Source organism: Molothrus aeneus, chromosome 8 (genome assembly GCF_037042795.1).
Source record: "Molothrus aeneus isolate 106 chromosome 8, BPBGC_Maene_1.0, whole genome shotgun sequence".
Lineage (NCBI taxonomy): Eukaryota > Metazoa > Chordata > Aves > Passeriformes > Icteridae > Molothrus > Molothrus aeneus.
The window spans coordinates 3,569,806-3,593,656 of record NC_089653.1 but is presented as its reverse complement, the minus strand read 5'-3'; the positions used below and the strand labels follow the sequence as shown (position 1 = coordinate 3,593,656).

Genomic DNA, 23,851 nt, shown 5'->3' with positions numbered 1-23,851 from the left:
AGCATGGCGGGAAAGGCGGGGGGGGGGGGGGGGAAATGCGCGCGGTGCGCATGCGCGGGGCCGCGCTGCCAAGGTTACCGCGCCGCCCACCGCGCATGCGCGGGACGCGCTTCCCGGCGCCAGCGGCGGCACTTCCGGGCGGGCAGGTAGGGATGGGATGAAATGAAATGAAATTAAATTAATAGATAGTGTATGATAGGGTAGAGCAGGGTATGGAGGGTGGGATGGGGCGCAGCCGAGGTGCTGTCCGGGCCTGCCGGGTCATCCCGGCGATGGCGATCCTCCCGCTGGCTGTTCCCGTGTGCGGTTCCCCCGCAGGCCCTCAGCCGAGCCAGCCCAGCTCCCGGCTCCTCCTCATTCCCTGACCCACCGCCACTTCAGCAGCCCGAGGGAAATCCCTGCAGCCCCAGGTGGTGGGGAAGCCGGGCCTTTAAAGAGATTTGAGCTTAGGCTGCACCAGCCTTTTCTAATGTGAGTCAATTTTGAGTGGAGAGTTGGACCAAGGCTTGCAGGTGTGAAAAATGCATGTATTTTATGATTGGCTTTTCGCAAATATTAAAATGAATATTATATGTGTTGTGTTAGAAAGTAATGCTGCATGAATTCTCTTAAGTAGTGTGTTAAATATAGTTTTAGTTTGTAAAAAATGTTAAAATAGAAACAATGCTATGTAGGATACTTTTTTTAAAGAAAGGACTCACAACGAGGTAGCAGCCACAGGACACTTAAATCTTTCAGAGAGAAAGAATTTATTGCTCCATTATCAGAAGAAACGAACTTCTTCCCACCTCGAAGGCACTGTCAGGATTCAGAGGAAGAAGCTGACACTGACCAGACAGAATCCTGGGTTTGAATGGAATTTATGCATCATGGAGGAGGTGTATGAATATGCAACAGGCTGTTGCTTTTAAGGGTTAATCCTGTGTTAACGGGTGTCCTTTTTTGGGCTTATTTTGCCCAGAAAAAGGTACCTGGACATCCGAAACTCTTTGTCTTTATTGTCTCATATTGTCCTAATTCAAACTGTCCAAATTATTATTACTCTAATTGTATTACTATTTTTATAACCATTTTATTACTATCAAACTTTTAAAATTTTCAAAACAAGTGATTGGCGTTTTTCACACAGGGATCCCTTCCAGCCTAAGTGATTCCATGATCTTGGCAAAACAAAAGTGCCTCCTTGTGCTTGATACGTGGATCTGGATTGTATCTGTTTGATACAGTCTGTGCAGGGTGTCACATGAAGCTCCTTATTTATTTCCATGATTCCTGACTCAGGGTCTTGCTTCTGATTTACAGAATCACAGGATGTTCTGAGTTGGAAGGCACCCACAAGGATCATCAAGTCCAGCTCTTAAGTGAATGGCCCATTCCAGGACTGACCTCACAACCTGGGTGTTTTTAGCACCAGGCTCTGACCTGCTGAGCTCATCTCAGGGTTCTGTGTCAGTATTAAAGTTATTGTTTAAGAACTCTGCAGTGTTTGAGTGAAGTTAGTAAAGTGGGCAGTGGAATAGGAAGATGCCTAAAGTTGGGAAAAGCTGCTTTGTGGTGATTTCAGAAGCAGCAGCTGGGTCAGCCTGTCAGGACACCAGGCAGTGCTTCCAGCATTCCTTCTGAGTGAAAAACCCTCTGCTGCCCAACCCCAACTTAAGATTCTCCCCAGACTTAGAGTTCCTGGCTGGAGCTGTCCCACCTGCAGCTGTGGCTCCCCTGGATCCCTGGAAGTGTCCAAGGCTGGGTTGGACAGGGCTTGGAGCAGCCTGGGGCAGTGGGAGCTGTCCCTGCCCATGGCAGGGGTGGGGAACTGATGCCTTGAGAAGGCTGATCCAGAACAGAGGTCAGACAGAGCTAAAGAATAAAGCAGGGATTTATTAAAAGGTTTCCATGGATCCACCTTGGGCAGCACAAGAGCCCAGCCAGGGCTGCACCCCAGGTGAACCAAAATGGGCACAAAATGAACACCTGGTCACGGGGTCTGTCACTTTTATCAGTTCTGCTCCATTTGCATATTGGAGTTCATTGTCCAATTCCAGCTTTAGCCCATGCAGTCCCATCCTTGTTTTTCTCTCTCCAGCCCACGTTGTTTGTGCTCTTGGGCCTGAGATTTGGATCATTTGTCCTTGGTCCCCAGCTGGAGCAGGAATTGTTTTGTCTCCCTGCTCTGTGCAGAGAGCTCACCATCCCTTAATGCAAAGCTCAGAACTGCACACTAAAGCAGCACAGACTCTGAAAAACACAAAAGCCAAAACCTGAGGCACCAGAATGAAACAGCCTTTGAGTCCCTTCCAACCCAAACCATACTCAAACCCTGCTTGGTTTGCTTCCTCCTCCTTTGTCCCAGCCAAACATCTCCACATTCCAGAAGCATCTCCCTGCTGGGGCTGTTTTCCCTGCTGGAGCTCTTTTCCCTGGCAGGGCTGTTTTCCCTGAGGCAGTGTGATGACCCCTGCTTCCTGTGTCCCCAGGGCTGGTGTCAGGAGCTGGGAGCATGAGCGAGTTCCGCATCCACCACGACGTGAACGAGCTGCTGAGCCTGCTGCGGGTGCACGGCGGCGAGGGCGCCGAGGTCTACATCGAGCTGCTGCAGAAGAACCGCACGCCCTACGTCACCACCAACGTCTCTGCCCACAGTGCCAAGGTCCTGCCACCTTCTGCTGGCAGGAACAGCTCGGCCTCTCGGTGTCCATCCAGGGAAAATGGGAAAAAGTTGGGCTGGTCAGATCCCGGCTGGCGGTTCTGGGAGGGAAAAGGTGGAATGGTTGAGGGAGAGGAGGAATGTTAGGACTGGGGTGTGGGAAAGTTCAAAGAAGGAGGTTGTTTTGTGGGATGTTGGGAGGGAGTTGTTCCCTGAGAAGCTGGGCTGGCCCTAGATCCTTGGAAGTGTCCAAGGTCAGGTTGGACAGGGCTTGGAGCAACCTGGGATAGTAGAAAGTGTCCCTGCCCCTGGAACAAGATCACCTTGAAGTTCCCTTCCCACCCAAACCTCCCCTTGATTCCATGATTGTGGTTATTCACATTCTCTGAACAGAGAGAGAGACATAATTCTCTCTCCCAGGATTTTTCCTGAGGAAGGCAGTGAGAAGCTCAAAGAAGAGAAAACCATTCTTATTTCTGTTCACTGCTCCTGTTGTTGCACGTGTGGAATGTGTTATGGAGATTGTTTATCCAAAGTGGTTTGTTAATTAGACACAGTGAAGGTTATTTTGATTCCTTGGCCAGTTGGGTCAAAGCTGTGTCCTGATTGTCTCAGACAGTCACAGGTTTTTCTTTAGTTATCTCTTTTAGTATAGTATTCTTTAGTGTAGTATCTCTTCAGAATGTCATTTAGTACAGTATTAATGTAATACAGTATAGCTTAATAAACCAATTGTTCAGCCTTCTGACATCATGGAGTCAGAGCAAATTATTCCCTACACTGGGGTTGCTCTTCTACTATACATGATGAAATGAAAATTGTATAAAATGCAGTTATATGACTAAAACATGACTTTTTTTCTTCTGAATATCTCCCAAATATTAGAGATTGAAGCCTGGCACTCGTGACCAGACTCATATACTTTTATAGCTATATAACTCATATAGCTTTAATGGCTATAAGACTGCTTTTTGTTTTCATTTTTAAAAGCAATCCACCAATCAAGCTCTAAGTGCTAGGAAGTCTCCAGCTCTGTCTGAAACTTGCCATCTTCGTAGCCTGAGCTGCGTGGTTGCTCTAATTCCATTTCATTTTAATTAGAACTCCATTTAATATTAACCTTCTGTTTTACAGGTGAAAATAGCAGAGTTTTCTCGAACTCCTGAAGATTTTTTAAAGAAGTATGATGAGCTGAAGTCTAAAAACACAAGACATCTGGATTCTTTAGTTTATCTGCTGTCCAAACTCACCGAAGACAAAGAGGTTGGTTCCTCCTTTAGAAGTAGCAACAATGCAATGTTTGATTTATGCTAAAGTTCAGTGAAATCTGTAGAAATCAACAAATGAGCAGTTCTAGCTTTCACTGTGTTATAAAAGCCCTGCTGAGAGTTATGCTCCTCTTGATGAAATCCACCAGGACATGGAAAGCTGGGGCAGAGAGAGCTCTGTGGTTAGATTCAGTACATGGTCATGTGCTTCTTGCTTTCAATTGTGCTGCCCTGCATTCACAAAACCTTTTCTTTGTTTGTCTATGTACAGACACTCCACTACCTGCAACAAAATGCAAAAGAAAGGGCAGAACTGGCAGCAAATGCAGCCACCAGCAGCAGCAGCACGAATTTTTCTATCCCCTCCTCCACTTCCAAGATGTCTCTGCAGGAGCTGGAGGAGCTGCGCAAGCAGCTGGGCAGTGTCACGGCCAGCTCCAGTGCACAGCAGGTACAAAGCCCTTCCTTCCCAAGCTCTGGGCACAAAATCTTCCCTTCTGGTAGTCAGACAGTATTAAATCTTGGTGGTGTTCCTCGAAAGAGTGGCCTTTTTCTATTCCAGTCAGTTAAGGTTACATTCTTTGAGGTTATTCTAAGGGAAAATTCACAGTTAAATTCTTCCCTGTGAGGAACCTGGCACAGGCTGCCCAGAGCAGCTGTGGGTGTTCCACCCCTGGAAGTGTCCAAGGCCAGGGCTTGCAGCAACCTGGCATCATGGAAAAGACAGAAAGGAAGAGGAAAACCAGGCTTAGCAAGCAGTTAAACATATCATTAGCAGCAGTAGGTTGTGAAGTCAGAGTGCAAAAGGGCTGTTTATTACTTAAATCCCAAATTCTGTTTCCTGTCATTATTTGTATAAAAAACTGCACTGATAGCTTGACCTGCCAAACAAGACAGGGAGGGAAAAATATGGGGAAAAACTCATGGGTCAAGATAAGGATATTTTGGCTGCAGAAGGTAGAGGGGCAAAAGTGTATGGAGAGTTCTTTTGACAGAGGGAAAAGAGGAAAAGATGCTCAGAGGTCCATAGTGCCTTCTCATGTCTGGTCAGCAAAATCTAACTGGGGACAAGCCTCAGATCACTTCAAGCCCTCAATGACAAGAAGGAGGTACCTCCCAAGTCCCATGCTTTGGGTGTCTGGGCTTGAAGAGCTCTACATGAATGTGATGGTGGAGGAGAACTCAAATCCTAAACAAAGGGTCCAACCCCTCACCCTGTCAGCAGTGGTGAGACCAGCCTTGTCCCACATCCACTGAAATACTGCACAGACACTGGGCTTGACTCATCCAGATCCTTCACAGACAATCTGAGTCAAGTGGGTGATTTAGATCATGAAGGGAAGATGAATTTCCAGTGATATAACTGATCTTAGCAGGATTTATGTGTGAACTTGCTAAAAGAGGAAAGACCTGGAAGTGCTGTTCCCTGGGATGTGCAGTTCACAGCCAGAGGGATTGAAATGCCATCACAAGCCAAGATTTGTGCTTCCCTGCTGCTCCATTTGCAGTCTCTTCAGACTTAAAGAGCTGCAACAGTGTTAAAAGGCCCTGATGGGCTGGTGCTCAGGCCTGTTGGGTCAGTAAGGACTGGGACAGGAGGACATTGCTTGGAAGTGTTGGGTCTACTCAGCCTGTGACCCAGACCTTGTGTCTGTGAGGGTCACAGGTGGAGCTGGAGGTGTTTCTGGAGCTCAGAGATGAGCCCTTCGTCCCCCTCCACGGATGGTGGCCCTGCCATTGCTCAAGATGACAGCTGCAGCTTCCTAAGCATGACAGTGGCAAGCTGCCACCCTGTGCCAGGGGTGTTGGGGTGCCACCTGAGGGCCGTGTTCTCAGCCCTGGGAGTTTTCTCCAGGCTGTTGTTGAAGCCTGTAGTGACAGTGACCTGAATTTCGAGTTGCAGAGAGAAGGTGATTCATGCCCCTGAGGCCTGTGCTTTGTCACCAGTGCCACAAGTGCTGTGCCATCTGCCCTAGGATTGCTTGGCACTGACAGAGAGGTGATCATGCAGGGGTTGGAGTTACTGCTTGGACCAGTTTTGCTCCAGGATTCATGGAGGTGGGCAAAATTAAGTGTTCCCTTTCAGGTGAATGTGTCCTTCATAGCCAAAATGTTGACTTTTTTTTGACCTCTGCCAGTTAACAAAGTCACACTAGGGCTGGTTGAACTGCAACAGAAGTGCCCTTCTTACAGAATAAACATACAGAATAAATATAGTGCCTCTTGTTACAGAATAAAATCAGAGTCATCAAATCCAACCCTGGATTGAATAGCACCATGCCCACTAAACCATGTCCCCAGCTGCCATTTCTGGCTCATGTTTTGAACACTTCCAGAGGTGGTGACACCACCATTTCCCTGGGGAGCTTGTTCCAATGATTAACCACTCTCTCAGTGAAGAAAGTTTTCCTGCCTGCCATTTGGGAAGACTCACTGGTGGCTGCCCTTCTCCCAAGCAGAACACATTCATACAGCCAGCTGAGGTTTGCAGTTTAATGTGGGGTTTAGCCATCCTTTGAATTGCTGGCACCTTGCTTGATGCTTCCTATTTCTCCACATGAAATTCCAGTTCTGTTAGGGGAGCAGAGGAAATTGAGGTCCTTTCAGCAGATCACCCACACATGATGTAAATAAGAAAGTAAAATGAGCCTGTGCATGTCCCTTTTCTCACACACACACACATCTGTGGAGTTTCAGCAATGGCCTTCACCAGCCCTGGGTTTGTGCACTTGGGGCTCCAAATGTTCCAAATGCTCCAAATGTGGGTTGTGCATCTCACAAGCTTCCCCAGCTGATGATTGATCTTGCACTCCATTTATTTTAGTGTCAGAGCTGGGGGTGGAGAGTCTTTCAGTCTTCAAGAGCTCACTTCCTTCGCCAACTCCCACTCAGAGCAAAAAACTCCATCATTTTCCAGCTCTCTGTGGGTGGATTTGTCTGGGTTGCATTTGGCATTGAGTTCAGAGGTGTTCAGTGCCCCTGGAACAGGATGCTGGTGCTTCTGGAAGGAGTTTGCTGCTTTCATGTGGTGCTCTCTCCAAACCAGCAACCACTGCCTGCTGCTTGTTCATGTCCCCATTCTGCTTCCCTGGGTGTGCCCCAGAACCCAAGCCAGTGAGGACAGATGCAGAAAGGCATTATTTGATGTACCCCCACATAAAAAGGTTAAATATATTAAAAAATAAGCTTTTTTTTTTTTAGCAATGGGGCAAATAGACTAGGTGGCACTGGGAAATTAAAACCTACACAATGCTACTGAAATACCAGCTACTCTGCTTTCTGTTTTCAAGTCCATCAATTGGCTTGCAGTCAATTTCTCCTTGAAATTAAATATTTCTTGGACTTCTGAAAGTCTCCTGGTTTTTTCCTTTCTTCCCCTCTCTCTCTTTCTCCAACAGCCTCTCGAGCTTACACGAAAAATCCTCCGGGATAAGCAGAACAAGAAGAATTCTGGTCAGCCCATTCCAGTATTTCCATCCTGGGTGTATGAGAGACCTGCACTTATTGGGGATTTCTTAATTGGCACCAGCCTAAGCACTGACACAACAGTACCAATAGGTATGTGAAACACAGGGGAAATTGCATTCATTTGTAGTGTTTTGTTCTCATTCAGAAATGCTGTTCTGATGTTCACACTCAGCAAAACTTGGCTCTTGGCACTTCTTTTCTTTGGGCTGTTTTCTGGGTATTGGAATATTTTGGTGGCAGGGAGGTTGGGGAAGTTGTTGGTGTGGGAAGTAACTGGGCACTTTTGGGTGGGAGGATCAGCAGCAGGAGCTGTGGCTGCTGTTCTCTTGGCCACAGGTGCTGGATGTCTGATCCTGCCTGCTGGATTTGGGTAGCAATGAGCAAAGGATTCTATTCTCCAGGAAAGCAAAGTGCAAGGCTGAAAGAGGTGGATGATGGCACATTGTGTCCCTTTTTTTGTCTCCTCTTTGGGAAACAGGCACTTTGCCACTGGCTTCCCAGGAATCCATGATTGTGGAGGACTTGCTGTACGTGCTGATTGGTGTGGATGGAAGGTACATCACAGCACAGGCCCTGGTGGGCAGGCAGAACAGAGCCTTCTCACTTGATCCAAACCTGGATTTGTCCATCAAGGAGTTGGTGACCAGGATTCTTCCTGTGGCTGCCAGTTACTCTGCTGTCACCAGGTACTGAGCTGGTTTTTGTCAGGGAAGGAGGACTTCCCTCCTGTGAGAGTGGAGAATCTGCCATTGTGCAGGTGTTAACTTCCATGCTTAATTTCAGCTACAGGGGTATAAAATAAGTGGCAATTTATTTGGGTCAGTTTTAGCTTTGCTGGGTTTTTCTTCTGTGCTGCCAGTTCACTTTTTCATTCACACAGCTTTGTTCTTTCCAGTCTTGGCTTTTGTAACTTCGGGTAACATGCAATTAGGATATATCTACCTTCTCTTCCCACTGTGCTATGATTTTCTCCATATTTCCTGCTTTTTGCTCCTCTCTGGGCATGCAGGACTGAGAGAACCTTTGTGTGCTGGTTCCACTTTCTACACAGTGCTTTTATAAATGGTTCCAATTCCCTTGTGGCTGGAGAGGAAACATCCTCCCCACAGCTTTCCCTTCTAGGAAGTGTGAGATGGGAAATAAGGGAAGGGACTGGTGTGCTTCCCAGCATGGGATCTACTGGTGTGCCTGCACAGTGTCCTGAAGGCAGAACTTCCTGAAAATCACACAAATTGCATTGCCTGACAGAGTTTTCATTTTGCTTTTTACAGGTTTATAGAGGAGAAGTCCTCCTTTGAGTATGGACAGGTAAATCATGCTCTGGCTGCAGCCATGAGGACTCTAATCAAGGAATACATGATATTAATTACCCAGCTGGAGCATCTTCAGAGGCAGGGCCTTCTGTCACTGCAGAAGCTGTGGTTTTACATCCAGCCCACAATGAGGACCCTGGAGATTCTGGCTTCACTGGGTAAATTTCCAAAATACAATCCTTACAAGCTGTGAGAGCTGCAGGGTAGCCAAGCAGGCAGGGCATGTCCCATTTGGATTTCCTGTTTTATTAAAGAAGAAAACCCAGGGGAATTGTACTTGTGAGGGCACTGCACTTCTTCTGGAGAAGAGCACTCAGGTTCTAGGGCTGAATGTGCCTTTGGAGCTGTCAGGAGGCACCTCAGTGCCCTTTGCCTACACAGCCTTTGCCCCTCCCATCAGCTGTATCCAGCACTGCTGCCTCTCCTCAGCTCCTTTCCAGACTCCTCTCCAGCTCTGTGTGGGTACAATCCCTGGAAGTTCCTAGACCAGCCCCTTGCTTACAGCTACACAGGCAGCTCAGGGGGCCATGTCCAATCTGGGGACCATTTTGGGTTTTATTTCAGGACTTTTCAGCTTGTAAGTGTCTTATATTGTTGGTTTGTTTGGTTGTTTTTTTTTTAATTCCAGCTACTTCTGTGGATAAGGGTGAGTGTATGGGAGGATCAACCCTGAGCTTGCTACATGACAAGACTTTCAATTACACAGGGGACAGCCAGGCCCAGGAGCTGTGCCTATATTTAACCAAGGCAGCCAGCGTGCCTTACTTTGAAATCCTGGAAAAGTGGATATATAGAGGCATCATTAATGATCCATACAGGTAAAGAACAGCAAAAAGTGAAATGAAATGCAAAACTTCAGAAATACTGATCTGTTTTGTCAAGTCTGTGTCGCCTGGGGGCCTGAAACAACCCTCTTGGAAGTTTTTTGGCTTTTGTAGAGTCATTTAAAGCATTTTGCTGTATTTGATAGTTTATGCAGCATTTCTCTTTCCCACATTTTCAGAATCCTAAGGTGAGGGCAAAGCTGAAGGTAAAATATCTGAACTTAATGCCTTTGTGCTGGTGACAAAGGTGTTTCCTCACCCCTGCACTGACAAACAGATAATGTTTAGCCTTGGTTTATGAACCTGTAAAATTCTGTTTCTCATTGCAGATCATCAGAGACACTGCATAGTGCTTTTCCTTTTGCTTCACAAACAGACAAATTTCAGTTCTTGATGGGATGTGTCCTCATGAGACCTTATTTCTGATAGATCACGTTACCAGTTTGCAGGTCAAAACCAGTAATCCTCATTGTGCCACTTCCTGCCCCTAAACATCTGCTTTAACTGTTCAGTGAGTTCATGGTGGAGGAGCACGAGCTGCAGAAGGAGAAGATTCAGGAGGACTATAATGACAAGTACTGGGATCAGAGGTACACTGTTGTCCAGCAGCAGATCCCCTCCTTCCTGCAGAAAATGGCTGACAAAATCCTAAGCACAGGTGGGTGCTTCTGCTGTGACAGGAGCCTTGAGACAAGCTGGTCTTGTGTGAAGAGAAGGGAAATGTCACCATGCCTTGCCACTTTATGGGGTTCTCCAGCTGAATTGAGAGCAATAGAAGAGTCAGATTTAAAAAGCACCCCAAACCCTATAAAGGAAACAACACAGCAGCAAGGGGAGATGTCTGTCTCACTGCTGTTTTGTGGGTAGATTTTCTAGCTGGATGGAGCTGGGCAGCTGAGGTTTGACTATCTGAGTGTTAATTTAAGCATTCAACCTCTTATCCTTCTACAAAGCCCTCCAGAATTGACTTCAGAAAAAGAGTTTCAGGCTACCTGCAGAGATGTTTTGTCACCACTGGGAAACAAAACCATTTCTAAATCTCCTGAAATGTGATACCAGGTGCCTGTTTTAAAATTCTGTATCATCTTTTGAAAGGTGCCTAAATCCTTTCCAACTTTCAGCACAACACAGTATAAACATTTCTCAGCACATCTTCCTCTTGAAGGGAGTGGTGTGGAAGTTTCCCTGTTGGCTGTACAGCAGGTATGAATATGGGACATTCTTTCTTTTTCCTTTCAGGGAAATATTTAAATGTTGTGAGGGAATGTGGGCGAGATGTCACCTGCCCTGTGGCCAAAGAGGTCATCTACACTTTAAAGGAGAGAGCCTATGTGGAACAAATAGAAAAAGCATATAACTATGCCAGCAAAGTTCTTCTGGACTTCCTGATGGAGGAGAAGGAGCTGGTGGCTCACCTAAGGTTGGATTTATTTTACTGAATGCATGATAAATAGATTGGTTCTGCTAAGGGACATAAATTTTTGAAGTTAGCTCTGTTCTCTTGGGGTATTACCAAAGTGTTCTCTCTATTTCCATTTAGAAAGGTTGACCTAAAAAATAAGAGTTGGGTTTTTTTTCCCTGAAGAGGGGGAAAAAAAGGTCTAAAATGATAGAAATGTTGAGTAGGAAATATGTTGGGGGGTCTCTGGTCCAACTTCCTTGGAAGGCTGTTGCCAAAACTAGGTCAGGGCTTTGTCTAGCCCAGATCAGGAGTTTGGAGCCACCCTGTGATATGGCTGTGCTCCTATTTTTGTTCCAAAGCCTGCAGTTATCATGTGTGATCTCTTGGTTAATCTTCAGGCTCACCTCAGAACTGCTCCCAAGCTCCATGCCCACCACAGGGAACTCTCCCTGGTGCCAGGTGAAAATCAAAGTTTCTGTGTCCTGTTACAGCAAAAGTCTGCTGGATTTTAAAAAATCAGCACAGATGTTTGTTCATTGAGAGGAGTGCAGGATTCTGCTCAGAATTGGCAGCTGCCCCTTGGCTGGAGCAGATCTGGGAGCTGTTCAGGACAGCAGTAGGAGCCTGCACCCAGCACACCCAGGAGTTTTGGTTTTTTTCATTTTTCTGGACAAAAAAAAAAAACAACAGCAGCAGCCCTGATCTGATTGCACAGAAGTGTCCTGACTGAGGAGGTAGAGAGGAGGAGACATCCATAAAGGACTAGTCTCCAAACTGGTTATTTATGGCTGTGTGTGTGCTTTCCAGAAAGAGAAACATTTTGTGATCAAACCCCACAGGCTCATTGAATTGATTGCATTTGTTCCTTTAGGTTTGATATGGATTAACTTTAAGAAAAATCATCAATTGTCCCTTCATTTTCTTGAGCAGATCTATAAAACACTATTTCCTGATGGATCAAGGGGACTTTTTTGTTCACTTCATGGATCTGACAGAGGAGGAACTGAAGAAGCCTGTGGATGACATCATAACAACGAGGCTGGAGGCTCTGCTGGAATTAGCCCTGAGAATGAGCACAGCCAACACTGATCCCTTCAAGGATGATTTAAAGGTGAGAATGGGTGGAAGCAGAAGATAAGTTGACTTTGAGCAGCAGGCCTGGGAGGTCTGTGTGTCTGTGAGAACCTGCTGCTTCCTAGGTTGGTGTGACAGCAGTGACTCTGACCTTGGGCACCTTGTTGCTGTTCCACAGCAGCTCTGGGTGTCCTGTGGCTTCATTTTTTCCCTGCTCTTCCCTTACAGATTGACTTGATGCCCCATGACCTCATCACACAGCTGCTGAGGGTGTTGGCCATAGAAACAAAGCAGGAGAAAGCCATCATCAGTGCAGAGCCCACAGAGCTCACCCTCAGTGGCCTGGAGGCCTTTTCCTTCGACTACATTGTGAAGTGGCCTCTGTCCCTCATCATAAACAGGTAAGGCATCAGTCCACTGAGGGAAAAACAGGCTTGTACTCTCCCAAGAGGCTTTCCATGCAAGAATCAAACATCCCTCAAAGCTGAGGCTTTTGCTGTTGCTACTCTAACAGGCTATTTTGCATTTAACTGAGTTTTTAGGGTCCAAATGGAATTCTGCAGGAATTTGCTTCTTGTTTCCCTGGAGTAACACTGCTGTGAGCCACAACCAAATGGGACAAGCAGCATTGAGTGAGCAGAGTGGCAGATTTCAAATTGCTGAATTCCAGCAATTAACTCCTCCCTTAATTTCCCCTCTAAAAATTCCATTGAATTGGTGAGATTTTCCCAACGACGCGACGCTTTTGGAATTCTGTCTCTTCCTTCCCAACAGAGTGTGTTAGCTCTGCTGGTAGCTATGGAAGTGAAAATAGGATTTGGTAAGGTTTCCTGAACTGTATCGACTGGAGCTCTGCAGACACCTACGCCCAAGTGTCTGAGCACAGACCTGAATCCAGTCCCAGAGCTATAAATAAGCAGCCCCATCTGCTTGTGACAGAGCATTGCTGGTGGGGTAATGCTGCCTGGAGCTTGGTTACAGCTTTTCCTCCACTTTTTGGGAAAATCTGGCTAAATTCTTGGGTGAATTCTAAAATCCTGGTGAATTCTTGGGTGACCATCTCAGCCTTAGCATGGTGGGTACAAGAACACAGTGTCTGAGCCCTCCCTCCCAGCCCATGTGAGTGACCCCTGCCTGGAACTCGAGGGAATTAAGGAGGCTGGTGCTGTACCCACTGGCAGGAAATATGGAGGAGGGTCTCCTTGGAGAGGAATTCTTTGGGGTGGTTGCAAATGTGGCTCTCTTGCTTCGGTTCAGTGCAGATCTGTGTGTGTCTGAAGGCGTGAGGAACATATTGTGTAAAGTCTCTTTACCTCTGAGCAGCCTCAGCCTTCACAGCTTGGTCTGTCAATCAGAGCAGGACTTCAAAATCTGGATGGGCTTCTCCTTTCTTTCCAGGAAAGCACTGACAAGGTACCAGATGCTTTTCAGACACATGTTCTACTGCAAGCACGTGGAAAGGCAGCTGTGCAATGTTTGGATCAGCAATAAGACAGCCAAGCAATTCTCCCTGCATTCAGCTAAGTGGTACAGCCTTTTTTTGTTGTTGTCTTTTCAGTTTTGGGTCTCCTTCTTGCTAATTAGATACCTCATAGTATAGCTCAGACAATACTGAGCTGAAAAAGATCCTTTAAAATGTCTTACAGGCTCAGAGACATCAATTTGTAACATTTTAGGTTTCACTCAGTAGTTTTTTGTAAAGTTGCTTTAATATTTCATATCAAAATGTTAGTTTTATATGGGCAAATATTTAAAGCCAGTGCCAGGTTCAAAACTCTGACTCTACTAATTGAAAAATACTCCGAGCTGGTTTGCAGCGACTATAATCCCTCTCACACTGCAGCAAGGCATTTGCTAGGACAGAAATATTTAGCTCTGTGCTTGGCTGTGCAAGGCTGGTGCTAGTTCTCCGTGGCATTTGCTAGCTCTGAGCTGTGTGGGTGTGATTTCTCCCCCTAGGTTTGCTGGTGCTTTCACACTGCGGCAGCGGATGCTGAATTTTGTGCAGAATATCCAGTATTACATGATGTTTGAAGTGATGGAGCCAACATGGCACATCCTGGAGAAGAACCTGAAGCTGGTGAGTGAAGTTGGAATGGAAATCTTAACAAATGGAAGGCCTAATTTCAGTAGCTGCAGCTGTCTGTTGATTTTGTTGGAGGCATTTAAATATCTGGGAGCTGCTGTTCCTGCCACATTGCAGAGTGCTGCTGTTCTGCACCACCTTTCTGCTTGATTAGTCATACATCCCTTTCCTGTGCTGCATCCTCCTGTCTCACTCTGCTCCCTGTTATGTAAAGGCAGTTCTGCTCAACATTCCCATACACAGGAGAAAGGGAGCTGTGCAAAAGGAAGGTGGATGCAGAGTGCAAAGGTCATAAACCAGTCCAGGCATCTCCAGCTGATTCCTTGGCTGAGTTACTGTGCTCCTAGAAATAGAGCCTTGCCAAGGACTGGCATGCAGGGAATGTTTGGTTTAAAAAAGGCCATTATTGTTATTGTTATTATTATTATTCCCTCTGGTATTCACCCTGTGATCAAACACTTCTGCCTTGTGCATAGTTTTCCTCTTAAATCCTGAAAAACACTCCCCTGAGCTACCAAACCACCCAACACCCCTGCCATCAGCTCTCTTGGCAGTTCTTGTGGATCTTCAGCATCATCTGATCCTGCCTTAGTTCTTCCTGTGCCCTGAAGAGTTTTTTGGGGTCAGCCAGCCAACATTTTGATGCCCTGTCATGTTTTTTTCCCTGGAGAATTCACAGGAGGGAGCAGGTCTAGGATTGTGAGTATCTCTGCACGTTCTTGGCAAGAACTTCTGAATGAAAAGGGTTCATATGTCAAGCTCCTGGATAATCTGGGAATTGTACTTATTTCTTAATTTTGTTGCAAGTTTAGGTTTGCAAAATATATCATTCAGTTGACTTTACTTGCATGGAGGCTGTTGTTGAAGTTATCCTGTCCCTCTTTTCTCCTTTAATTTGTATTTTAGGGGGGAAAAGGATGATCCTCGCTGGTCTCATGTAGTGCATTTTATTTGTCACACTTCTCTCTTCCTAAAGAGAGGTGCTCTCTTCCTAAAATTGTGGCTGGGATCTTCATAACATCACTGTCTTCATCAACACAACTTCATCATCACCTTCATTGCATTAGAAAGCTGCACTTATCCCTGTTCTGCAGTAGCTTAAAGGGATGTGGTGTGGGTTCCAAAATGCAGAGAATTCTCAGAACTTTGGGCTTGTAAACTAAAGCTTAGAATTAAACACAGGATTTGATCTCTGACCTTGGAAAAGGCTTCCAAACTTAGGTGCTAGAAGTGAGAATGTGGATTTATGGTTTAAAGCAGAGACATGTTGAGCTAAGAAGAAAGTTTAGAGTTTTAGAGTTTAAGATATAGAAAAAATAAAAGTGGTTACAAGGATAAACAAAAAGTTTAAAATGCAGTGCTGTAGGTTTGTGTGTCATAACATGATTGCCTAAGAAAGCTGTAGCATGAGTCCTTAAGACAAAAAATTTAAGGAGTGGGTCAAAAACATAAATATCCTTGTTAGCAGTGTTTTATTGGTCAATAAATCTTTAAAAGATCTTGTAACTAGGGGTCTTGTGACCTTCTAAACCATACAATAAAGATGTGAGCCAAACTCACACTTCCTACATATGCAGAAAATAAGAAAAATAAACCACATCATCTGAAAACTCAGAAATTCAAAATTCATTCAAAATTCCTTCCAAAATCCCCAAAGTGTGGGAGGGGTTTCCTGCACTGCTCCTGCTGGAGCAGTGTGGATGCTGTGGTAATTTGAGTCCTGTGGTTCTTTGCTCAGCTTGATTTGTGTTCTGAGCTTCAGCACTGTGCAGAGTGAGAGGGAGTTTCAATCTCTCATTTAAAACTCAAGACTGAAACAGCCTGTTGGAGTAGGACAGGATGGACAAAAATCTTACAGAATCCTCCCAACACTGCATGTCCCAGTTCCTTATTGGCTCCTAAAGCATATTTCTGAATAGCCTGTATGTTTTAATGATAAGTTTACTGACATTTAAGATTTATTATCATTAAGATTTGTTTTTCCCTTTTGCTCTTGTTTTCGCTGACTTTACTGAGGTTGTGAAGGTGGGAGCGGCCATGACAAGCAGACTTAAAAACAAACAAAATACAAGTTCATAGAGCAGATAACTCCATCCTTTCCAGGGGAGGGCTTGGGTGATCAAAGCCAGCATGATCTGTGGGCAGTGGTGTGACAGATCAAAGCTATAAAGCCTGTGAGGGGCTGTGGAAGGCAGCAGTGCAGATGCAGTCTCCATCTCTGGGTGTTTCTGGGAGCTGCAGCAGGAGTTCCTCGCTCTGAGAGTCCCTGGCAGAGGCAGGGTGCTGGGCTGCAGCTTTGGGGCACAGCAGCACAGCAGCCCTGGTGTGGTTTGTCATTGTGGGGCTGTCCTGTCACAGGCATCCAACATTGACGATGTCCTGAGCCACCACACCAGCTTCCTGGACAACTGCCTGAAGGACTGCATGCTCACCAACCCAGAGCTGCTCAAGATCTTCTCCAAGCTGATGTCTGTGTGTGTCATGTTCACCAACTGCATGCAGGTGTGTGCAGCCTCCCCGGGGCACTGCCAGCCCTGGCAGTCCCTCTGCCAGCCCCACCTGGACTTGTCTCTGTTCCTCCTATCAGCAGCTTTAGGGCTTGAGGGCTCACACCTCTCCCAAGTGGTTTCTGTGGCTTCTTACTCCACAAAATCCTCCTTTTTCCATGTTGAGATCAGATTCATATGGACCAAATTCCCTCTGTTGAGGTGTCAGTTGTAGTGCTCTGTAGAGGTCTCTCTTGAGGGTGAGGTGAGGGGTGCATTGCAGCCAGCATCAGGGAGCCCACAGCTTTTCTAAACACACTTTCCAGTGGCTCTAGGGAGATCTGTGTGCCAGCATTGACTTGGTTTGAAAGACAGGTGTCTGCTATGGAAGGCAGGAGCCTCCCTTGAAATGGAAAATATAAACCCCCTCCCTCTGAATTATTATAATTTTGAAATTAAGGGGCTCTCAGGCAAAGATATGGGAATAGAAATAACAGTTCTTTATTAGGAAAATTAAAATACAAATGCAATAGTGCAAACAAAAAAACACTGCCAGAGTCAGAGCCTGACCTGCCCTCCTGTGGGTCCCATCCCATGGGGGCTCAGCCCTCCTGCAGTGCCAGCTGTGGCTCTGCTGGAGCAGGGATCCTGCACAAGGGGGGAGTTTTCCTCTGCAGCTCCAGGGCTGCTGGAGATGGGCCTGGGCTCCCTCTGGCCATGCAGGGCAGCAGAAGCTGCTCCTCTGGCAATGCACTGGGCAAAGGCTGCTGGGGTGTCCCAAAGCTCAGATTGGATCCAGGTAGGAATGCTTGGCTCCTCCCCTGGGCGGAGCATCTCCCCATGGGATGATGGAATTGGATCAGCCATGCAGGGACACTCACTGGCCATGGACAGGAGATAATTAATAATTAATGGCCCAGGAACAGGAGATAATTAATAATTAATTGCCCATTAACAGAAGAGATCTCCTGGAGGGAGGATTGGTTGTGGAAAAGATAAAGCAAACTGCCCAATGAACAGAAGAGAACTGCCCCAGCTCTGACAGATAGGAATAGAATCCATACCCCCATTTCCAGCCTCAGACCAGCATGCTGAGTTCAGACTCACAGTTAGTTTATCTGGGCATTGGGGTGGGCACAACTGAGCCTTGTGCCATGCCACAAAGGAAGAAATGAGCTGTAACTGTGTCCCCAACGCTGTCCCCTTGCCAGAGGTTTACCCAGAGCATGAAGCTGGACAATGAGATGGAGAGGCTCACCCTGGAGCATGGCACCATGCTGGGCCCTCCCACCGAGGAGGAGCGTGCTGAGGAGGCTGCCAAGAAGAAGCTGACCAACAAGGTGGGACACTCTGGCCAGGGTGGCCACTTGCAGGTAGCCCTTCCTGGTTTCTGGACCACCTCTGGCCTCAAGACCACAATTTTTGTGGAATTGTGGGCAGTGTGGAGTGCTGCTGGAGTTCTCAAAGTGTGCTTTGAAGACCCTGTCTCCCACAGCAGTCCCTGCACTGGTTTTTGAGTTTCACTTGTGTTTTCAGCTGTGCAGAGCCACATGCAGGCTTTATGAAATGCCAGCACTTCACCATTCCCAGAGTGTGAGCAGGGCTCTTTGCAGTCCATGGCTTTCATACCTGGGGGATCTGTCTTGTCCATATTTCTCTGTCTGGATGCACAGGGGATTTGCTCTGTGGCTAGCAGATCCTGCTGTCCCTCTGGAAGCCCCTCTGGCACACATCTGCATCAGCACTGCAGTCACAGAGCTCCAGAGGTCACAGCCTGTCTTAGGCAACACACATTTTCTGCCTGCTGGCTTTTCCTCCTGCTTGAAAATGAGCAATGGCAGCATTTATCTGTGGATAACTCAGCTGGGATCTGCTCTGGGCTTCTCCCAGGCTGGGCACAGCAGGGCTTTTAGCTACCAAGGACTTTGAAAGGTTTATTTCAGAGTGAAGTTTGCTGGCAGTGGTTTTGGGTGGCTTAGGGGATGGAGGGAATAACTGCAGCCCCTTGGCAAGTGCAGATCAGCACACACATGGGGCCACTCTGCCTTTGTCTTGGCAGCTTTTAGCAGAGCATGCTGACAGCCTGCACCTCACATCTGGCTTTGAAGCCACCATCAACAAGTTTGACAGCAATTTCTCCACACATCTGCTGGACCTGCTGGACAAGCTGAGCGTGTACAGCACCAATGACTGCGAGCACAGCATGCTCAACATCATCTACAGGTGAGCCAGGCCTTCTCTGTCTGTGACTTCCCCTCCCAGGTCCCAGGTTCAGCTCAGGAAATGCTCATTATAGCTGAGAAATGTGTTTATTTAGGAGCTCTGAGCAACCTGGGCTAGAGGAAGATGTTCCTGCCCATGGCAAAGGGTTGGAATGAGATGGGCTTTGAGGTGCCTTCCAACCCAGACCATTCTGCTTTGCACTTCAACCCTAGGCTTTAGGAAAACCTCAAAGCATTCCTTTGAATTGTGTGAAATTTGGCCATTGATATTGTACATGTAGTGTTAGTTTTCCTGGAGATTGTCTCACTGTGGAGACAGTGAATAAACCAATTTCCAAATACAGGGTAAGCATTCCAAGATGAGAAAATCACACAAAGGTTTGATCATAAAGTGTCTATTTTAAGTTCCCATATTGCATTTATTTAAGTAAGCAGCTTCTTGGAAATCAAAATTCCTTCAGAAATACATAAAAGTCAGGTACACGGGATAGGGGGAGAGAGAGAGAGCAGATGGAAGTTTTGCTGCTGGGTGTTGCTTTTTCAAGAAAAAACCCCCCTGGAAGTTCTGTTCCCTGTCCATCTGCACTGGATATCTTTCATGGGTGGCTGATACCCCCACAGCTCTGCTGAGATGTGCTACACCTGAAAGCAGAGAGAGGGGAAATGTTTCACAAATGTTTGTTAAGGAGATTGTTGTCCCTTCCTGGTGCTGTTTCTGACAGCATCTGTCAGGGCTGTCAGGATTCCTGGTACTTTGCAAACACTTGTTAGGTGAAGTATTCCCCCAGGAGGCTGTGCTTCCACTTGTCCTTCTCTTCTGGAAACTTCTTGTCCAGGTTTGCACAGCCCCTGACAGTGCCCCAGGGCTGCTCAGTGTTCTGGGCTGTCCTGCTTCCATCCCCTGTCAGGGGAGCAGCTCCCAGCCACCAGAGCTGCCCCTGTGGGTGCTGCTGAGTCCATGAAGTGGGAATGTAGGTGAGGAGCCCTTCTCCACAGCCCTAAGAACTCTGGCTGGCTCCAGCTCTGAAGTGGCCAGAGTCAGAGTTCTTCTCCTCATCTTGGAATTTCTCCAAAAAACTGTTTGTGTGGCTGTGGTGTTGTTCCTTTCAGGACTAACCAGGGCAGCCAAGTCTCTGCAGGACCTTTTGGGAGACACTGGTGTGGCTTCTCAACATTTTACCTGCCTGGAGATCCCAGTTCATCATCATCAGGCTGTTGCAGGTTCCAGGCAGGATCCAGCTGTAGGAAAAGCTGGCAGGATTAAGCTCTCCCTGTTCCCTGGCTCCATCACTGCCTTGTGTCACAGGAGCATCCAGCCTGGGGTTAGATTCAGGGACTGGGACCACAGGCAGTTGAGTCACCCTGGCAGGAGCATTCACTGCTCCTCAGTGCTCCAGCTCTCCTCCTTTGTCCTTTTTTTAATATTTTTCCCATCTCCAATACAAGTTTTAACAGGGCTTGTTCATGTTCATGACTTCTCCATCCAGGAGATCTTGATGGCAGCTCACCCCATGATCCCAGGGCACAGGGGACTGGCCAACACAGTGCTGAGGACCAAATTACCAACTCTGCCATGGTGGGAATGTCACACTGTGCCAGGACAGTGGGACAGGCTGGTGCTGCACCCCACAGCTGGCTGTGTGTCCTGCCCAGGGTGCCACAGCCCCACTGGGGGGGCAGCTGGGGCCAGCAGGTGACTCCTGAGCTGGGAAACCTCTGCAGCTGCTTGTCCCAAACACAGAGAGGTTGGGGTTTTGCAACCAGCACTTCCTGCTTCAGGGGAAAGGAGAAGTGTGATGGTGCAGATGATGCAGTGCTGCTGTCCATGGTGTGTGCTGTGCACAGTGACCCAGCTGCTCTCAGAGGAGAGTCTGGCTGCTTTGCCCTCCCTTTATTCCCATGTCTCTGTCATTATGACCAGGGCTGTCACCACTGTCAAGTCCCCCCCTAGTCTGGACTCTCTGGGACCACTTGAGTCTTCAGCAAGACATTGGAGCTACTGGACCTTTCCTGTCAGCCCAGATGTGCCCATTTCCTCAGCAGAAATCCTGGGTGTGAACAGCCCCTGGGACCTTTCCTGTCAGCCCAGATGTGCCCATTTCCTCAGCAGAAATCCTGGGTGTGAACAGCCCCTGGGACCTTTCCAATCCCTGCTCAGGGCTGCAGAAAGGGTGGGAGCCCCACAGTGAATGCCCAGAGGTGACATTTAGCTCCCATTCAGGTTGGAGGGATTGTTGGCTCCAGGCCTGGGCTCTATGGCAACAGGAACCTGAGAAGCAGAGTGGAGACAGTTGCCATCTGAAATAACATATTTGAGAGAGTTTATAAGGAAGAGTTTGTAAGACATACCATACTTTTCTTCTAATTTATAACCTTTTTTATGGGACTGCTTTCCAACAGGGATCATCAACATGTCAGATAAATAACAAAATTCACAGTTCTGGTACTTGCTCATCATCATTTACTTGATCCTGGTTAACACTTATTCATTTTGTGGTACTGAGTAACTGAGACATTTTATTTGTGGCATCAAACAACAGGAGATGGAGATGCAGAGGGTTTCCTTCAGAGGTCACAGGTGACAGATCTCTGCTGTGCCCAAGTCCTGCTCAGTGTGTCATAGACTAGAATCAGAAAATCTCCTGGGGTGGAAAGGATCCAACAAGGATCATGCAAACACCCCAACAATCCCACCCTGGAGCAGTGTCCAAGCTCTCCTGGAGCTCTGGCAGCCTCAGGGCTGTGCCCATTGCCTGGGCAGCCTGGGCAGTGCCAGCACCCTCTGGGGAAGAACCTTGCCCTGAAATCCAACCCAAACCTCCCTGGCCCTGATCTCCAACCAAAATCTCCAGCCATTCCCTTGGGAGTGCAGGAACTCTCCAGTCACTCCAACACATCTCAGGAGTGAAAAGGAGTAGAACCACAGTGGAGAGGGCTTTGTCAGCAGGATTAGTTGAGTCCTCATTCTGAGAAATCTTACACATCAGTGTGGTTATCAGCATCCTTCCCTTACCAGGAGGAAGCTGAGCCCAGAGTAGGTCACCAGGACGTGAAGTGGTGCAAACCCCACCACAAAACAAGAAACTGCCACGTAAGCACATGCTGAGGGATGACACAGATTCTGAAGAAATGGTTATCAGGGATCACTTGAAACTAAAAACAGCTGAAAGGGAAGCCAAGCAAAATCTGTCAGTCACTGAGCTGGGCATGAAGCAGCTTTAGAAATGGAGCAGGTCCTCAGAGCAGCAAGTCCTGGCCTTGTGTTTGAACCAAAACTTGCCCAGTGCTCTCACCTCTGTGTCAGGTTTCCCTGGTTCAACTCCTCGGGGATGAAGGCAATGTAAAGCTTTTCAGCCAGGAGAGAGCAACAGATAAATTCCATCTGTCGAGGCTCTGTTTTCTGCAGGCACCAAAAAATGTCAAGGAACAATTTGTTGCCGTTTGTGTGAGGTTGTTAAGCAACATGAAACTCAAATATTGTGCCCATTCAGTTGGTACTGGAGCAGCCTAATTTGAGAAAGGGAGAGAGTAACTTTTGTGTGATTCATGGGCTTGCACTGCCTGCCTGCTCAGTGATCCAGGGCACATGAGCTGCACAGGCTGTGGGTGCTCTGGGATCTGCCATGGGAAGGTCACAGCAGGCTTGGGGCTGGGTGGCATCACTCTGGATTATCAGGGAGCTGTGGTTGTGGTGGTACCCCTGGTGTTGAGTGCTTTGGAGAGGCTTTTCCAAGTGTCACTTGTGGCTGAGCATCTTCTGGCCAGTTGCTGGTGTTGGTGAGTTGTGGATCTGTGGGAAGCATCCTGGTGTTAGCCAGGGGATGGTGGGCATGGGAACCTCAGCATTTCCTGGTGCTGGGTGCATTTCCTGTGGGAGTTAATGCCAGAGGTCAGTGCTGCTGAACTCTGGGGTTTCAGCAGTGCTGGGGAGGGCTGGGAAGGTGCAGACACTGAGCAACCTTTGTCCACACAAGACACCTCTGTGTGGTCTGCAGAGGAGCTGTGAGCTTTTGGTCCTTCCCAATGTATTTTGGGACAGATTCCTGATGCATTTCCCTGTCAAGGCATGGCACAGAGCAGGTGTCACCACACCCATGGCACAGCACACACATCCCATGCAGGGACAGGGCTCCCTGTTGTCACCATGATGTTTTCTGAAAAATCTCCTGAGAAGCCTCAGAAAAGAAATGTAAACAATAATTATGTGATTGCTTGGAATGTGGTTTGGAGGTTGCTTGCCAACAGGTGCATCTTTGATTGGTTCCATGTGAATTGTTTTTACTTAATGACCAATCCCAGCCCAGCTGTGTTGGGGGCTCTGGTCAGTCAGGAGTTTTTATTGTTCATTCTTTTCTAGCCTTCTGTCTGGATTCTTTCTCTTTCTTTAGTATAGTTTTAGTAGATAATTTTATTTTAATATAAGATAAGATAAGATAATATTATAAAATAATAAATCAGCCTTCTGAGAGCTTGGAGTCAATTCTCACCTCTCACCTCGTCCTGGGGACCTCACAAACACCGCAGAATTGGTGACAATTGTTACACCACAGCAAGGGGTGACCAGCAGCACCCTGTGGGTGTCCTGGGGGAGGTTCCTGCTGCCACCTGCCCTGCCCCAGGTGTGTTCTGTCCCTCAGGTTGGACTTCAATGGCTTCTACACGGAGCGCCTGGAGCACATGTCGGCCGAGCGCAGCCGGAGGGCGCCGCCGCTGCTGCCCCGCCTGGCCGTGCCTGCCCAGTGAGCCCCTGCCCACCCTGCCACAAGCCAGCCTTCACTCTGCTGACATGTTTGTAATGTTTCAGGCTTTTTTTTTTGCTTTTTGGTTGTTTTGGTTTTTTTTTTTTTTTACTATGTTGTACAATGATGTGTTTGTGTGTTGTAAAATAAATTAAATAACAATAACAAGAAAAAAAAAATCAGGGTGGTTTTGTCTGTTAACAGAACTCAGGGTGCAAATTATTGTGGATGCTCCATCCCTGGGAGTGCCCAAGGCCAGGTTGGACAGGGCTTGGAGCAGCCTGGGATAGTGGATGGTGTCCCTGCTCATGCCATGAGATGATCTTTA

The 23,851-nt window shown here is 47.3% G+C and overlaps 1 protein-coding gene across 5 annotated transcripts; it reads left to right on the top strand.

The window, feature by feature from the left end:
• Window positions 1-98: 98 nt before the first annotated feature.
• TUBGCP2 (tubulin gamma complex component 2) lies at window positions 99-23,610 on the top strand. Of its 5 annotated transcripts, none has more exons than XM_066554569.1 (19): window positions 99-146; window positions 1,303-1,448; window positions 2,472-2,644; window positions 3,776-3,904; window positions 4,181-4,360; window positions 7,308-7,467; window positions 7,856-8,063; window positions 8,649-8,848; window positions 9,319-9,508; window positions 10,027-10,172; window positions 10,754-10,934; window positions 11,847-12,027; window positions 12,219-12,391; window positions 13,389-13,517; window positions 13,950-14,070; window positions 16,435-16,578; window positions 17,774-17,902; window positions 18,622-18,785; window positions 23,422-23,610. In XM_066554569.1, the coding sequence occupies exons 3-19, from the start codon at window positions 2,495-2,497 to the stop codon at window positions 23,525-23,527; spliced, it is 2,691 nt and encodes an 896-aa protein (XP_066410666.1). In that variant the 5' UTR covers window positions 99-146; window positions 1,303-1,448; window positions 2,472-2,494; the 3' UTR covers window positions 23,528-23,610. The 5 variants fall into 5 exon arrangements, with proteins under 5 accessions (XP_066410666.1, XP_066410670.1, XP_066410669.1 ...); XM_066554571.1 differs by lacking the exon at window positions 99-146 and adding an exon at window positions 336-471; XM_066554570.1 differs by lacking the exon at window positions 99-146 and adding an exon at window positions 758-878.
• Window positions 23,611-23,851: the final 241 nt, after the last annotated feature.

Excerpts from the sequence above, each read along its gene's own strand:
- TUBGCP2 (XM_066554569.1), top strand. The coding sequence starts at position 2,495 with ATGAGCGAGTTCCGCATCCACCACGACGTGAACGAGCTGCTGAGCCTG. Across the intron at positions 9,509-10,026 it reads ATCATTAATGATCCATACAG|TGAGTTCATGGTGGAGGAGC; the intron begins GTAAAGAACAGC and ends TTAACTGTTCAG. Across the intron at positions 10,935-11,846 it reads GAGCTGGTGGCTCACCTAAG|ATCTATAAAACACTATTTCC; the intron begins GTTGGATTTATT and ends TTTCTTGAGCAG.